The following is a 15,834-nucleotide window of genomic DNA, read 5'->3' on the forward strand; positions in this document are numbered from 1 at the left end:
TGTAGCATAGATCATTGTTAGCTCAGAGAAGGTAACAACAAAGCAAACAGAGATAAAATGTAAATTAAGACAGTCAGACTAGTCGGAGAATTGGGAAGGGGGAGGGGTGGAGAGAGAAGGAAAGCAAGGGTTACTTCAAGTTAGAGAAGTCAATATTCTTACTGCTGGGGTGTAAGCTGCCCATGCAAAATATGAGGTGTTGTTCCCCCAATTTGCACTGGGCCTCACTCTGACTCTATTCCATTGTGTTGGTGTTATAATGAGAGCTGTTACACTGAATTCACATTCATTCTGCAACCGCAATTCTATGTGTTGAGCCTACCCTTGCCAACACTGGTCCCATTATATGTAAGGAAGCTGGGTTGGATCTTTCAGCCAGTGGCAGAGGCACAGCAAGCTAGGTGCAGTTTGCTCTGCAGTTTGCCTCTGATTCTATGCCCAGTGTAACGCAAAGGGAGCATTGGAGTCAAGCTCTCCTGCCATCTGCAGGACCACAAAACAACAGGGAGTCTCAGCAACCCTGATATTAGCTTCTTTCTACAACCATATGTATTTTACATCTTAAAATTAGCATCACACAATAACTGGATTCACGGAGTTCCATAAATATAAGATACAAGATACATTTAATCGTCACATGTGCCAGATGACACAGTGAAATTAAATTCCCATACAGCCATACAATAAAAATAAAGGACACAACACACGATAGAACTTAACATAAAACATCCCCACACAGCAGAATCAGAGTTTCCCACTGTGTGGGAAGGCACCAAAGTCAGTTTCTTCCTTCACTGTTCCCCCACTGTTCCCCGTGGTCAGGGCCTCCCCAAGCCCTCCGCAGTCGCTGCTACGGGCGGCCTGATGTTCAGGCCCGCTCGCCGGGGTGTTGTAAGTCCGACGTCGGGGCTGCGGGACGTCCTCAGCGGCGTGGACACAGAGTCGGCCCCCTCCTACCGGATTCGGCGGCATCCAAAATCCGTAGGCCGTAGAAATCATGTTCCTTGTCCGTTCCTGCTCATTGAAAGTGCTAATCTAAGCAGTAAGGCTCACTTCTTATTTATTTCCCATTGAATGCAAACACATTTCCTTATTAAGGTTACTATTGAAGCTTCCTCCACAGCCATTATCACCACACCACCATTTAATTTAGGCAGTGCATTCCAGATCACAAGTTTCTCTTCATTTTCTCTCTTGGCTGAAGCATAAATCTTGAAGTACTCACCAGTTTATCTCTCTTTCCCTAAGAGCTACATCAAAATTCCTCATAATTTTTAACATCTTGTTCTCTCCAACAACTTCCCTGCTGTGAAGGAGAACAATCCGCGATTCTTTAAATGTTCCACGTATCACACTGTCAATTTCCATTAATCACCCCCCTACTATCCACTATGCAAGAGTGGACTCAATACTCCGATTAAAGTGGAACAGCTTTTTGCAAATTAATAAACATTTTCACCTTGATAATGCTATAGGAAAAACTGCATGTATTAAATAATGTACCCCCAATTTGAAATTGATCAATGCCAACAAGATTAACAAAAATGCTCCAGAAATCCACCTCTATTTGGTTATCTAGGCTGGAAAACATTTCTAGTCTTACTTTGGTATTTCAGACATTGAGATTGTTTTTGCTGTTATCTCTCCTACAAAGTTTCTAGGAAATGTCAATACTGTGAAATAAATGTTATAGGTGCTTCTATAAATTTGTTTTGTTTTCAGTATCATACAATGTGAACTGATAATAAATGTGAGGTTAAGTGGGTAATCCTGGATGAGTGGAATGTATTTGGACCTGCTTTTACCTATAATTCCTCGTTTGATGAACAGTCCAGGCCAAAAAAGTAAGGAGGAAATAGGGATAAACAGTGGTGGCCTGAAAGTGATTAGCTGTTTGTGTTCAGAAGCAGGAATATCACCGAAAGAGATGAGTTAGAACATAGAACAGTACATCACAGAAACAGGCCCTTTCACCCATAAGGTTTATGCCGAACATGATGCAAAGTTAAACTGATCTCATCTGTCTGTACATGATCCATATCCCTCTGTTTCCGGCACTTCCATGTGCCTATCCAAAAGCCTCTTAATCACCACTAATATTTCAGTTTTGAGCATAGCAAGAGCACAAAGAAGATGAATAGCTTTTGGATGTGCCACTTGGAGGGGAGAAAAATGGATGAGTTCAGAGAAGCACAGAGTAATCTATCCATACATCTGTGATTGTGACCTGTCCAGATGTGTGAAAAATATTTGGAAGAGTTATTCCAAAATGGCAGTGCTTCTGAAACCACGGTCGACTTGAGCCTTGCAGAGGGGGGAGAGTAACCAAGGTAAAGGTAGCATTTAAATGTGAATTTGACCCAGTTTCGGGGCTAATCCAAGGAGAAATAAAGAATTCAACCCAGTGCTTCTCAAAATCAGGGATCACAAGCATAGACTGGAGGAGATTTCCTGACAACACAGCCCAGATAGTGTAAAGCATGTGCTTTAAAAGCACGGGCCTAATGTACAAGAGACATACACATTGTATTGTATCAGACCAGAAATTGATCTGAAACTTGACTAAAGATGTTTCACACTTCATCCTCGACCAATGCCAAGTCAGGTGATTTCCATCACGTTGACAGTAAACAAACCACACCAAGCTGGTATGGAGCATTCAAATGAGCTTAGAAGTTGCTCCTAAACATTTGCCAGTCATTCTGGCTGGAAGATGTAATGTTAGTGGATGTCAAGGTGGAGCAGACTGACCTGGACTATGATACCTGCTCTCTCTTCCTTTGCATCCATATACAGAATATCAACTACATGAACCTCACACTCACACATGAAGTCTGGGCTATTGAATGAGTTACCAGAGGACTAACATGTCAGAAGAAAATGTTCCGACATTAGTAATGAAGTCCATCAGCAATGATTAGAATTGCCAAGGAAAGAAAATAAAATATATTCTATCAGTTTTTAGAGATTGATATATTGAATTATATTTTGAAAAAATATGAATGGGAATGAAATAGCAAAAACGGAGAGTTATTTGTGATCCTGTAAGATATGTGTCTTACCTCAGTAAATAATAGTAGCACTCCAGCTACAGGCATGTGAGGCACAGTAGAATTTGTATACTGTCTGTACAGGAGTAGAGAATCTCTTTGTATGGTATTGAATATAATTGTACAATACATTCAAGCAATGATATTTTTAAAAAGATGTCATTTTTCATTTGACTTTTCATTTCTCACTAATCAGTCTGCCATTTCTGCTGATCAACAAAGAAATATATATTTGTACCACACGAGCATCTGATCATGCCAAGATCTAAAAGCACCTGTGCAAGAATTTATTTGGGAGTGCAATGTTTTTTTTTAATATATATAAAAACAGAGCTGTTACACCACAGCAATGTTACCCTTGAGCTTATTAATTAATATTCTAGGAGAGGTCGACCATTAAAGAATGCTGTACAAGACACTCGGCATCACAACCAGTAGTACTGCATGATGCTGGTAATGTAACCATCAATGTCAAAGCTTTAAGGGCCTGTCCCACTTGGCGATTTTTTTCAGCGACTGCCGGCATCATTGACTGACGTATCAGGTCACTGAAAAATACGCGGCGTGATTCGGCGTGACGACGTATGATGCGGCAGTGATGCGGCAGTGATGACGAGCGGTGTTTTTTTTTGTAGCCGCTGGATTTTGAAATGTTCAAAATCTTTTGGCGACACTGATATGATGCCGGCAAAATCGCCAAGTGGGACAGGCCCTTTACAGTTCTGTAATGAACCTGAACATGGAAAGAAATGAAGAGAGCTGGTCAAATATGTGGCTGGAAAGATGGGCTATGAGAACATTTTTGAAGAAGCTATTTTTCAAGAAGTAGCATATGGTTTCATTGTCCACCCAAAAACCATTCCCAACACTGCAGAATGCATTCACTATTCCACTGGGGCATCTTCCACAGTGCAGCAAACTGGCACAGCTCCAACAAGCTGGTCAGGGTACAGAGAAGGTCAACGAGGATGTTGCCAGGACTAGAGGGTCTGAGCTATTGGGAGAGGTCGAGTAGACAGGTACTATAATTCCTTGGAGCGCAGGAGGATGAGGGCTGATCTTATAGAGGTGTATAAAATCATGAGAGGAATAGATTGGGTAGATGCACAGAGTCTCCTGCCTAGAGTAGGCACATCGAGGACAATAGGGAATAGGTTTAAGGTGAAAGGGAAAACATTTGATAAGAATCTGAGGAGTACGTTTTGCACACAAAGTGTGGTAGGAGTATGGAAAAAGCTGCCAGTTGTGGCTGGGACTATCCCAATATTTAAGAAATTGTTAGACAGGTACATGGATAGGACAGGTTTGGAGGGATACGGACCAAATGCAGGCACGTGGGACTAGAGTAGCTGGGACATCAAGGCCGGTATGGGCAAGTTGAGCCGAAGGGCCTGTTTTCACACTCTATCACACTATGACAGCACCAGAGGTCAGGAATTAACCCCCTATAACAACCCCCCCTATAACAACCCCCTATAACACCCCCTCAACACCCCCCAACGCCCCCTATAACACCCCCTCTATAACACCCCCCCTATAACACCCCCTATAACAACCCCCCTATAACATCCCCTATAACACCCCCCCTATAACAACCCCTATAACACCCCCCCTATAACATCTCCTATAACAACCCCCCCTATAACAACCCCCCCTATAACAACCCCCCCTATAACAACCCCCCCTATAACAACACCCCCTATAACAACCCCCCCCTATAACAACCCCCCCTATAACAACCCCCCTATAACAACCCCCCCTATAACAACCCCCCCTATAACAACCCCCCCTATAACAACCCCCCCTATAACAACCCCCCCTATAACACCCCCCTATAACAACCCCCTATAACACCCCCCTAGTAACATCCCCTATAACACCCCCCTATAACACCCCCCTATAACACCCCCCCTATAACACCCCCCCTATAACCCCATATAACACCCCCCTAACACCCCCCCCTTTAACACCCCCCCCCCTATAACCCCCCCCATAACACCCCCCCCCCCCTATAACAACCCCCCTAACTAATGCGGGTTAATTCCTGACCTCCAGTGCTGTCCGTGTGGATTTTATACTTTTTGCCTACAATGGTATTGGTTTTCTGCAGGTTAGCAGTTTAATTGGCTGCTACGACTTGCTCTGAGTGTGTAGATGAGTGGTATAATCTGGGAGGAGTTGATGGGAATGTGGGAAGATTGAGCTGCAATTAATATAGCTTGAATGTACCTGGCAGCGTAATGATTAGTATGGGCTCAGTAGGCCAAAGGGTTTGTTTCCATGCTGGATGACTCTGAATTACTGAACTTAAACCTGTTTAACTAATTTGAACCCAATGGATTGGAATTCATCAGCTATTGACCCAAAGGTGATTGGCTGAGACAAATTGAAAATGAAATCTTCAGAGCATAAAATCGCCAACTTGCCTTCATGAAACCATGATAATAGCCCGCTGAATAATATACCGCTTCGCTGTACAAGCAGGGTTATGGATTAGCTGCAGAAAATGTTGGTGCCTGTTAAAAATGCTCTTGAATACATGCAGTCAGTTTGTAATGAGGAAATTAATGCAATGGACTGGGCTTTGCAGTAAATGGTATGGTGGCATCAGTGAACGAAAGCTTCCGTAAAGGGTTAACGTTCAATGTGGCCCAGAATTTGCACTTCCTTGCATTAGTTGTCAAACACCAGTTTCTCAGTTCTAGAGCTGCTCACCCCCAGCGCCAGAGACCCAGGTTCAATCCTGACCTCTGTGTGGAGTCCTCCCACATCCCAAAGACATACTGGTTTCTAGGTTAATTGGCCTTTGTAAGATTGCCCCTAATGTGTAGGTAGTAGATGAGAAAGTGGGGTAGCATAGAACTAGTGTGAACGGGTGATCAATGGTCGGCACGGACATGATGGGCCTAAGGGTTGTTTTCCTGCTGTATTCCTGAACTAAACTAAACTAAACTAAACTGAACATTAATGTTGTGCAGAAGGCTAAGAGGTAGTTAAATTGAAGAAATCTCACAGAGAGCAAATATAAAATTAGAAAGCTGTAATTTCTAACTACCATTTTTAACAATTTACATGGAATGAAAGATAGACTAGCCACATATTTGGGATAAAGGTAAACTTCATAAATATCTTAAAATCAAAGTACAAATTAATTTTCAATGCAGAACTCTGCAATATAGATCCAAATGTAACAAAATCAGTTTTATAGAACTAGGGAGTAATTCACAGAGATGTACAGAATGAAAGGAGGCCATTCACTCCATTGCATCCATGCTGACTGTTGATCTACCTGGCCTCATCCATTTTTCAGCTCTCAGCCTATTTCCTTGGACACCACAGTAATTCAAATGTATAACCAAGGTCTTTTTAAATGCTTGAAAGATTTCTGCTTCTGCTACCTTTTTGAACAGAGTGTTTCAGACCGTCTCTGCTACTGATTAGCGAATCTTAAAAAAAATTAATGAACATTTCCCAGATTTTTGAGAGCAAGAATAGTTTGCAAAGTTCGCAGTACCTCAGTGATTTACTCAGATAGCTTTGGAGAAGGCTGCAGGAACACAAGCAATCACAGACACCACTCTCCGAACGTCTATAGACCAATGCATATTCCAGATTTCCATCATTAACTGGTTATGAGGCTCACCAACACAGCCAATGACTTATGTGAGGCAGCTATGTTAGTGCTATATTTTATCCAAACCCATATAATGGAATCTCCCTTTCCATAATAAATCCTCCCAAGGTTCTTCTGCCTGTGTACACTCACTGACAATTTTTTTCAGTTATGAATACATATATCTCCATAAAAGATGGACAGTAGTGACAGTGTAATTATAGTCACCTCTAGTGTTATAAACCCTTGGTTTGTACATAGCCCACCTAGTATGAATCTGCCCTGTACTCCACTTCCCCACTACCCAAATCACAAAGGCTTTTGTGTTCAAACTACAAGTAGTAATATGTGGCCACAACAGTAATCCAAATGTGGGCATGTCATTGTCTAATCTGGTCCTTGCACGTTGCAGCAGATACTTGTGGAGTAGTGACCTGCAGCTGGAAGCCTGTCCATTATTAGAGTAAAAGATTCTATATCAACCATCTTTTAAAAAGGCGACATCACTGCCCTAAGCCTTTGGAAAGTTTTCCACTTGCTTTTGGGCAATTGATGTCTCTAAGCTTCATTTTGCATAGGTTTTATGCACCATTTTGAAAGGCATTTTCACCATCTCTGCTACCTGGGCTCATCACTTGTCACAGAAAGATACAGTGCAGAAACAGGTCCTTTGGCCCATAGGGACCAAGCTAACTATTAAGCCTCCATGCACTAATTTTACATTAATCCTATTTAATTATCCCAGAAATCTCTCTAGATTCTGCCATGTACCTACAAATTAGGGACAATTTACAGTGACCAATTAATCTAACAACCTACACATCTTTGGGCTGTGGGAAATAACTGGAGAAGCCAGAGGAAATCTACATGACAGGGACATACTGACAGCACCAGAGGTCAGGATCAAACCAGCAGCACAGAGGTTGTGAGGCATTAGCTCCACCAACTGTACCACTGTGCCCTTCCTGACTCATAGACCCATTTCACAATTGCTACCTTTGTGAATTGGAGCATGTTACATCTTGAACAATCATCCATGATCAATCGCTGCATAACTTGACGATCTTCAAAAACCTTAAGGCACTTTTGACCGACTGAGTTCCTAACGTTAATGGGATCAGCAAATGTTCTATAGAAAGGTCCTGGAACTATAGAAAGGTCTGGAGCTTGCAACCCAGCAGTTGATTTATTTCATTTTAAGTAATCCGTGCCGTCCCTCCCTCCCCACCACCCCCACCCTAGTCATCCTACGAGTTCCACTGTTTGCACCCTTGTGTCCCTACATTATCACCTCTTCCCTAGACAACAATGGACCATTATGAGCTCCACCCTTCCTTTGTCATCTGTTGCTGGTCCTGCTTTGTTCTGGCCTTTTCTCACGTCCAGTTTCCTCCCGTCTATATTCGGTCTGAGGAAGGGTTCCAGACCCAAAACCTCACCCATGTTTTTTCTCCAGAGATGCTGCCTGTCCTTCTGAGTTATTCCAGTACTTTGTGTCCATCTTTGGAACTTTCCAGCTCTTTAGCTTTGAAACATGTCCAGGAGTATGTATATGCTTCAATCCATTACATAACTGAGTTCCCTCACTCCTCAGGAGAGCTAACTTGATGTTTTGTCCTCCATCAATGTACATCTGTCAAACCCTGACTAGTTAAGAGGTTAAGGGAGAGACAGAACTGAAGAGTGACCAAAAGGTGAGTTATCTAGTGTTAGTTTGTTTTATTGATCAACAAGAGAAGCAGATGCCTTTTAGTTTCCAGAACCTCAATCTCCAGATCACATGTGTCTATTGTAATGTTATTTTGAATCATGCCACCCAATAAATGGTTGTTTTCCAATGCTGCTTCTAAGGAACCAGGCCTTTTGCTGTGCTTATGTGACTCCAGCTCTTTAACCTGAAGATTTTGAACCAGAATTTGGGAAGGATGGGATTAATATATTTATGATGTCAAGCAGCAAAACCAATCAAAATCCTCACAATGACTGTTTGGGATTAAACAAATGACCACACACAGCTTTTGTGCCCAGTTTACTTCTGAGCTGGGAAATAAACTCTGATTTAAGTTTGCCGTCATCTGAAATGATGGTTCAACATGTCCTTTCCTTCAAGTAATGACAATATTATGCTTATGAAGAGTTTATGACACACAATCCAGAGTGATTATCATCCTCTCGGTTAGTACTGCTTTGTTTCATCCTGATGAGTGTGCAGAGGAAGATGCCACAGTTAGCGATGGTTCCAGCAGTCTAGCTCTTTAATTACCATGTGGTGAATGCTTTTATTACCTCTATATGTACCTACTTATACTACTCCTACACCAATCAAATCTTTCATTTCCCCTACATTCCCTTCAACTGCCTAAGATAGACACAAAGTGCTGGAGTAACTCAGCGGGAACAGGCAGCATCCCTGGATAGAAGGAATGGGTGACGTTTCGGGTCGAGATCCTTCTTCGGACTCAACTACCCCCGTATTCTAACAATCACCCGCACACCAGGGACAATTTACAGCTGCCAATTAACAACGCAACCAGTGCATCTTTAGGATGTGGGACAAAACCGGAGAACCCAGAGGAAACCCACGTGATCCCAGAGAGCATCTGCAAACTGCGGAATGCAGAAAAGCTGAGGTAATTGTTAAACTTGGGAAACTACCGGATACATTTCATTGGACACTGGCGCTGAAGCACACATCATTCTGCTTCCAATTCTACAAACGGGCTGTGCATAATTGATGAAGCGTCAAAGGTTATGTTTTTGAGGGAAAAGTAAATGCAATATTTTTATTCTCATTTGTAAATGGAGGTCCATCTCTTGCACAATTTACCCAGAATTATTCAGCACTTGGAGACAAGCACAAGCTTACACAATGATTCAGTTAGAAATCAACATTCTAAAACAGAAACAGTTAATCCACAAATGTAGTGGACTGTAATAAGACCACATCTGGTACACCAATGTCATCTGGTGAGGAAGCCTGCCACTCCCACGTGTGATCTAGTCATTGACTATGAAATGACTATGTAAGACATTCTGTTCAGGGCATTAGGGATATGCTGTCCATATCTTTTAAAACAAGTAAACATTACAAATAAATTGAAGAATCAGTGTGAATTCTTTGGTTGCAGGCATTGTTAGCAGGGCTGGCATTTGCCACTGAGAAGGTAACAGTGAAACTTCATCGCACAATGCTGCTAGCTAATTAATTCCAGGATTGTGACACGGCAACGGTCAGTTTGAGCGATGCACATACATTTCTAGCTCTGTTTTATGCCATCATTGACACAGAAAATGCACACCCCTTCGGGTTGTCTACTACTGCTTGCTAAGTTGAGAACCAATACTCTGGCTGAAGGTATTACACTATCCTATATGTCATCAGAACCTGCATCCTTAATTGCCGTGACTTTTGGCTTCAACTCTAACCTCAGAAGACAAATTAAATGGCAGAGGTCCCCGAGCAAGTAGCGTTGCTCTTGAACAGCCTATCTCTCAGCACTCAGAGGGCTTTCAAATAAAAATACCTAGCAATCGTGTTTTTTTTTGTTGCTTTAAAATGGAATTGTGAATCAAAGGATAATTTTTACAGGAATGAACAGGTGGATATAGGAAGGCTATTTCCTCTGGCAGAGGAATCTATGCCTAAAGGTCAGTGTCCCAGGATATGGATGTCATTTAGGAGTGAGATGAAGAGAAAGGTCTTCATGCAGTGGGCAATGAATATGCACCCAGGAAGTTAAAGGGCCTGTCCCACCAACATGTGACTGCATGCGGCTATGGCGACCTAACGTGGTTGCTTGAGCCATACGGCCTCGCGGGGCCGGTCCCACTTCGATAGCCGGAGCCGTATGGAGTTGTGTGGGGCTGGTCCCGACAGTGCGTGGGGCTCCTTAAAACTGACACTGTCCAAAAATTCCGTGCGACAATGGCCTGTCGGCCCGCAGCCGCATTGAGGCCGTGCGCAGCGCCTCGATGGGCGTACACAGTGTCTTGACGCCGTACGCAGCATCTTGACGGCATACGCCTAGCACGTGGCGTTGCGCGATGACGTCACCGCCCGACGTGCCGTTGCGTGATGGAGTAACCGCTCGACGCCGTGCGACGTCCAAATTCAGTCGGCCCGCCTCCTGCCCAGCTGATTGGTGAGTATGATGTCGGGACCAGCCCCGCACAACTCCAGACGGCTCCGCGGTTGGAAGTGGGACCGGCCCCGCGAGGCCGTACGCCTCAAGCCACCATGTTTGGTCGCGATAGACGCATGCAATCGCATGCTGGTGGGACAGGCCCTTAACACATTTAAATTAATTCAAAACTGAGAACAATACATTTCTGAATATATCCAGTGTTGTACATATTTTTTCCTTACGACAAAGGTGGAAATTTGGTCTATTGAATCAATGACGGTTCTCAGACATATCCCATCAATCTCTCACATGCCATTAACCCTCCACTGATTCTCCTCCCATCAGTAACACTATGGGTAATTTACAGTAACTAATGAATGTACTACTCACCAGAGAACTGGGCTTATGGGGACATGGCGGGAAAATGGCTTTGACTATGATCTTAAGAAATTACAACAGGTCCAAAGGGCCAAATGGACAGCTTGTGTTCTGGTTTCTTATATTCTTTTATTCGGAGCCAACAATAAATTTGTTGTTGCACCCTTAAAAGCCTGGTTTTGAGATCACCTACCCCTCAGAGCTGACCAGTTCAGCAAAGGACCTGCATAATTGTCAGTCAACCACATGTCTGATGGAAACACATGTTCTGGCTGCAAGTTGTAGCTAATTCTCTCTCTGATATTTAAACACCATTTCATGATGCTCCCTCTGGATCAGGGAAATGCAACAACCTTGCTGATCAGCCTAACACTGTGGTTTATCCTAACGCCCCATTCTGAAGTGACTGAGCCTGAAGTTAACAAAATGGGTTAAGGTTGCTACCATGATTTTGCACTCTGATCTTGTGAGTGTGCCATGTTCAAAGCAGTCCACCCGAATAACCAATAAACCCTGCCATGCTCCAGAACTGGGACTTGCCCAAAGGCACGATTGCCCATCAATAGTGCTGTTCTGTGTCAAACCGTATGGATCTAATGAATTCAATTGCCATTCAGCTCCCAGTAAATACATTAGTAGCGCAAGAGAGCAGAAGCTTTGGAGAATCATACATTAGCTCATGGCAAACATTTCTGTGAAAATCAAGAAAAGGTCCACTTTTGCCCCAAGAATCAACAAGATAAATTTGCAATTGCAGTACTAACTGAACACCCCCCACCCTCACCCTCCCGCACCAAAGACTGAGCTTTGAGCAAGAGCAAGTACTAAGAAATACTCTTACATTTGCTGTTCCTATGGAAACAACTCCTGTGCGCAACTATAAAGTCTCCACTTTGTTTATTAGCCTGTTATTCAGAAGTTGGCCCCTTTGAGCATTGCCCTTATTCCTAGTGCAGACTCCATCCAGTGGGATGAAATGATAAAATAAGCATCAGTCAAAAGTTTCAAAGGAATGTGCAAATCTTCTGTTCTGTTAACCATATTTGTGTTTTAATTATTTACCCTGTATGAAATCACTTCATGATTGATAATGATATCACTGCAGCAAACACATCATACCTATAGCATGAGCAGGAAGGAACTGCAGCTGCAGATGCTGAAGAAGGGTCTCGACGCGAAACGTCACCCGTTCCTTTTCTCCACAGATGCTGCCTGTCCACAGAGTTACTCCAGCATTGTGTGTTTATACCTATCGCTGATAGACACATAATGCTGGAGTAACTCAGCGGGTCTGGCAGCATCTCTGGAGAAAAGGAATGGGTGACGTTTTGGGTTGAGACACTTCTGCAGACTGAGTGTCAGGGGAGAGGGAAACTAGAGGTCTGATTATACTTATCACCAACTGGATAGCTGAGAACTGTTAGTAGTCCAGATCATGGGGAATGTGAGCATCCGCAAACCTGTCTGCTGGGAACAGTAAAACAGGAGGAGTTGTAGTTTGTGAGCCTTCAGTCAATCACTTGTCAACCTGTGCCTCATGTACAGCCACTAAATCCCTTGAATATCGATGATATATTCCAGATGCAGTGGAGCAGAGCTCAAACATATAAAATAGACTGAGAAACCGGATGGAAAATAATCGCCCCAGTGAAATTACTTACAACCAGTATGTGGTCTCCCATCTTAATAACCATCTGATTCACAATCCGCAGCAAATTATTTATGATTCCTTGAAGATGGCTGTGAGTTGATCCCTGGAGAAAAGAAAAGATCAGAGTTAAGGAAGGTGGTTCATAGCTGGATAACGGGTGCAGAAAGTAATTTTTACTCAGGGATGGAGCAATAAGCACCAGACAGCACAATCTTCAAAATGTGGACAAAACTCCAACACAGTTTTAGGGAATATTGCTACCACATTTGGACATAGAGGATATTCAGGAGCAGCACGGCAAGTCTCTGGTGTCCCAGTCAATAGTTATTTCTCAGCCAATAACTACAACAGTTGTGCTGAAAAATGGCAGTGCAATGTGAAGTGGAAATTTGGATTGCTTAGGCCAATTGGAAAATATAAGAATTAGCACCATGCATTACCCTGTGTAGCAAGAAACAGTGACACTATATACTTGCTCTCTCTCCTCTCTCCCCCTCTTCCTCTCTTCCTCTCTTCCCTCTCTCCCTCTCTTCCCTCTCACTCTCTCTCTATTTACTTCTCTCATACACATTCTGTCTATCGCTCATTCTCTCTCTCTCTTTTCTTTCTCTTTTCAAATACTTTATTCGACACAAACATATGATACAACACATCAAATCATAAACAAAGATTACACTATATCAAGTATCATTATAATACAACATTGCATTCATTGTTCACAATACTCTCAACCCCACGCGGTGACCAGCGCCCACGGAAGGCCTCCAGAGTCCCCGTGGACACCGCGTGTTCCCTCTCCATGGACACACGTGCACGGACGTAGGCCCGAAAGAGGGGCAAGCAGCCGACTCTAGCCTGACCATCGACCGCCCACTGCCTGGACCCGCGAATGGCCATCTTGGCCAGGCCAAGGAGCACACCGACAGGTAAGTCCCACCCCCCCCCGTCCCCCACTCGGCTCTCCCCACACCCTGCCTTCAGTCCAAACACTAGAATCGTAGGACTAAAATGCAACCAGAACTTGTGAGCCTGTGAGCCGACTCAAAAGTTTATTACATGCCACCGCTCTGTGCAGCACTCTCCACCCCAGGTCCCCAATATAAAGGGGAACAACTCCCTTGTAGAGGGACCCCCACTGGGTACCTCCCCCGCCTTCAGGTGGTAACACAGTCCGCCATGGTGTGTGGGGACGGGAAACGAAGGCAAGGAGGTGCAGAATGTGCAGGAGCATTCTATACAGTGCCCGCATCATGAAACGGCATGCTGGTCATCTCAGAAAGGCGGCTCAGGTTGTGTGGAGCCGGTACCCGAGAAATATCCCGGAGCCGAGGCCCGATGAGCAGATCCGACGGAGCGGGTGAAAGCTCAGTCAAAACCACTCTAGGCGCATGCTTCTCCTCGACACCCACTATGATTGGGTGAGGATCGGCCACTCCCGCAGCCACATCATCCCCCTCCCCTCGTGGAGCAACACGCTGGCTGAAAACAACCAAATTCCTTACTCTTAGCACATCCCGGTAGAAAACAGGCAAACCCCTTAGGGCAGGTCGACTGATGCCCGCCACCGGGAGCCGCGAGACCCCCCACTCTCTCTCACTCTCTCCCTCTCTCTCTCTCTCTCTCTCTCTCTCTCTCTCTCTCTCTCTCTCTCTCTCTCTCTCTCTCTCTCTCTCGCTCTCCGTCTCTCCGTCTATCTATCTATCTATCTCTGTCTGTCTGTTTGTGTCCGTCTATCTATCTATCACTTAATATTAGGGGACAGTGAATTTTGTACTTAGCTGTTAAACCTTTTGCTCTAACAATTCTGAAAAAAACTAGGCAACAGCCCAGCAGAAAAGAGGCATATCAATTCTTCAGTAATGTCCCTGTCCCACTTAGGAAACCTGAACGGAAACCTCTGGAGACTTTGCGCCCCACCCAAGGTTTCCGTGCAGTTCCCGGAGATTGCAGGTGGTTGCCGGAGGTTGCAGCTAGTGGAAGCAGGTAGGGAGACTGACAAAAACCTCTGGGAACCTCCGGGAACCGCACGGAAACCTTGGGTGGGGCTCAAAGTCTCCAGAGGTTTCCGTTCAGGTTTCCTAAGTGGGACAGGGGCATTAGGCCCTGGCTCACAACAACACATTTGTGGAGTTCTTTGGGAGAGACTCTCACATCATAACAGGCCAGGATAAACAGGCTCTGCATTAGTGCGTGTGGAGAGAATCGAGAAGGTTCAAGTATAGCAGTGGAGATGTCTCTGGACATCCTTGGAGTAATCCAATACCTTAGAACTGAAACTTGACAAACAGACCACAAGAGTCTACTGTCTTCATATTTACAACAGACTTGGGCAGAAACATGGATACGTTTAGTTGGGTATGGGCCAAATGCAGGCAAATGAGATTAGCTTGGATGGACACAAAATGCTGGAGTAACTCAGCGGGACAGGCAGCATCTCTGGAGATAAGGAATAGGTAACGTTTCGGATCGAGACCCTTCTTCAGACAAACTTCAGCCAGTCTGAAGAAGGGCCTCAGCCCGAAACGTCACCTATTCCTTCTATACAGAGCTGCTGCCGGTCCCGCTGAGTTACTCCAGCATTTTGTGTCTATCTTTAAATAAGCATCTGCAGTTCTTTCCTACATAGCTTGGATTGCCACCCTGTTCAGCATATTGGACCAAAGAGCTTGCTTTCAAGCTTCATGCTGAAAGACACCATGACTCCAAGGCACTGATCACACAGGTCCTGTAATGTCTAAAATCACTGACCACAAGCTCATGGGGACTAATAGCTATATTTGTGCATTATGTGCAAGATATGGTATCTTGTATTAGAGTTCAATACCATGTTTTGTGTAATCAGAGACAGTGGGTAATCCATGTCTGGCGGGATGAATGCCCACTGCAAGTGTGAGGTCAGTGGAAATAATTAAACATCTACTTGATCTGTGAGCAGACGGTGTTTGTGATTCTTTGCTCCACAACACAGTTGCAGCAATGTTCTAGGATGGTGTGGATGCATTGGGTCATCTGCCATTT

General features: G+C 44.2%; 1 protein-coding gene across 1 annotated transcript in view; it reads right to left on the minus strand.

The window, feature by feature from the left end:
- The window catches only part of dock2 (dedicator of cytokinesis 2), a 703,541-nt gene that overhangs the window by 368,698 nt on the left and 319,009 nt on the right, over nucleotides 1–15,834 (minus strand). Inside the window, exon 27 of the mRNA XM_033029960.1 lies at nucleotides 12,827–12,919. Within this exon, the coding sequence (XP_032885851.1) occupies nucleotides 12,827–12,919 (93 nt within the window). The remainder of the gene's footprint in view (nucleotides 1–12,826; nucleotides 12,920–15,834) is intronic.

Source organism: Amblyraja radiata, chromosome 11, assembly GCF_010909765.2.
Source record: "Amblyraja radiata isolate CabotCenter1 chromosome 11, sAmbRad1.1.pri, whole genome shotgun sequence".
Classification (NCBI taxonomy): Eukaryota; Metazoa; Chordata; class Chondrichthyes; order Rajiformes; family Rajidae; genus Amblyraja; species Amblyraja radiata.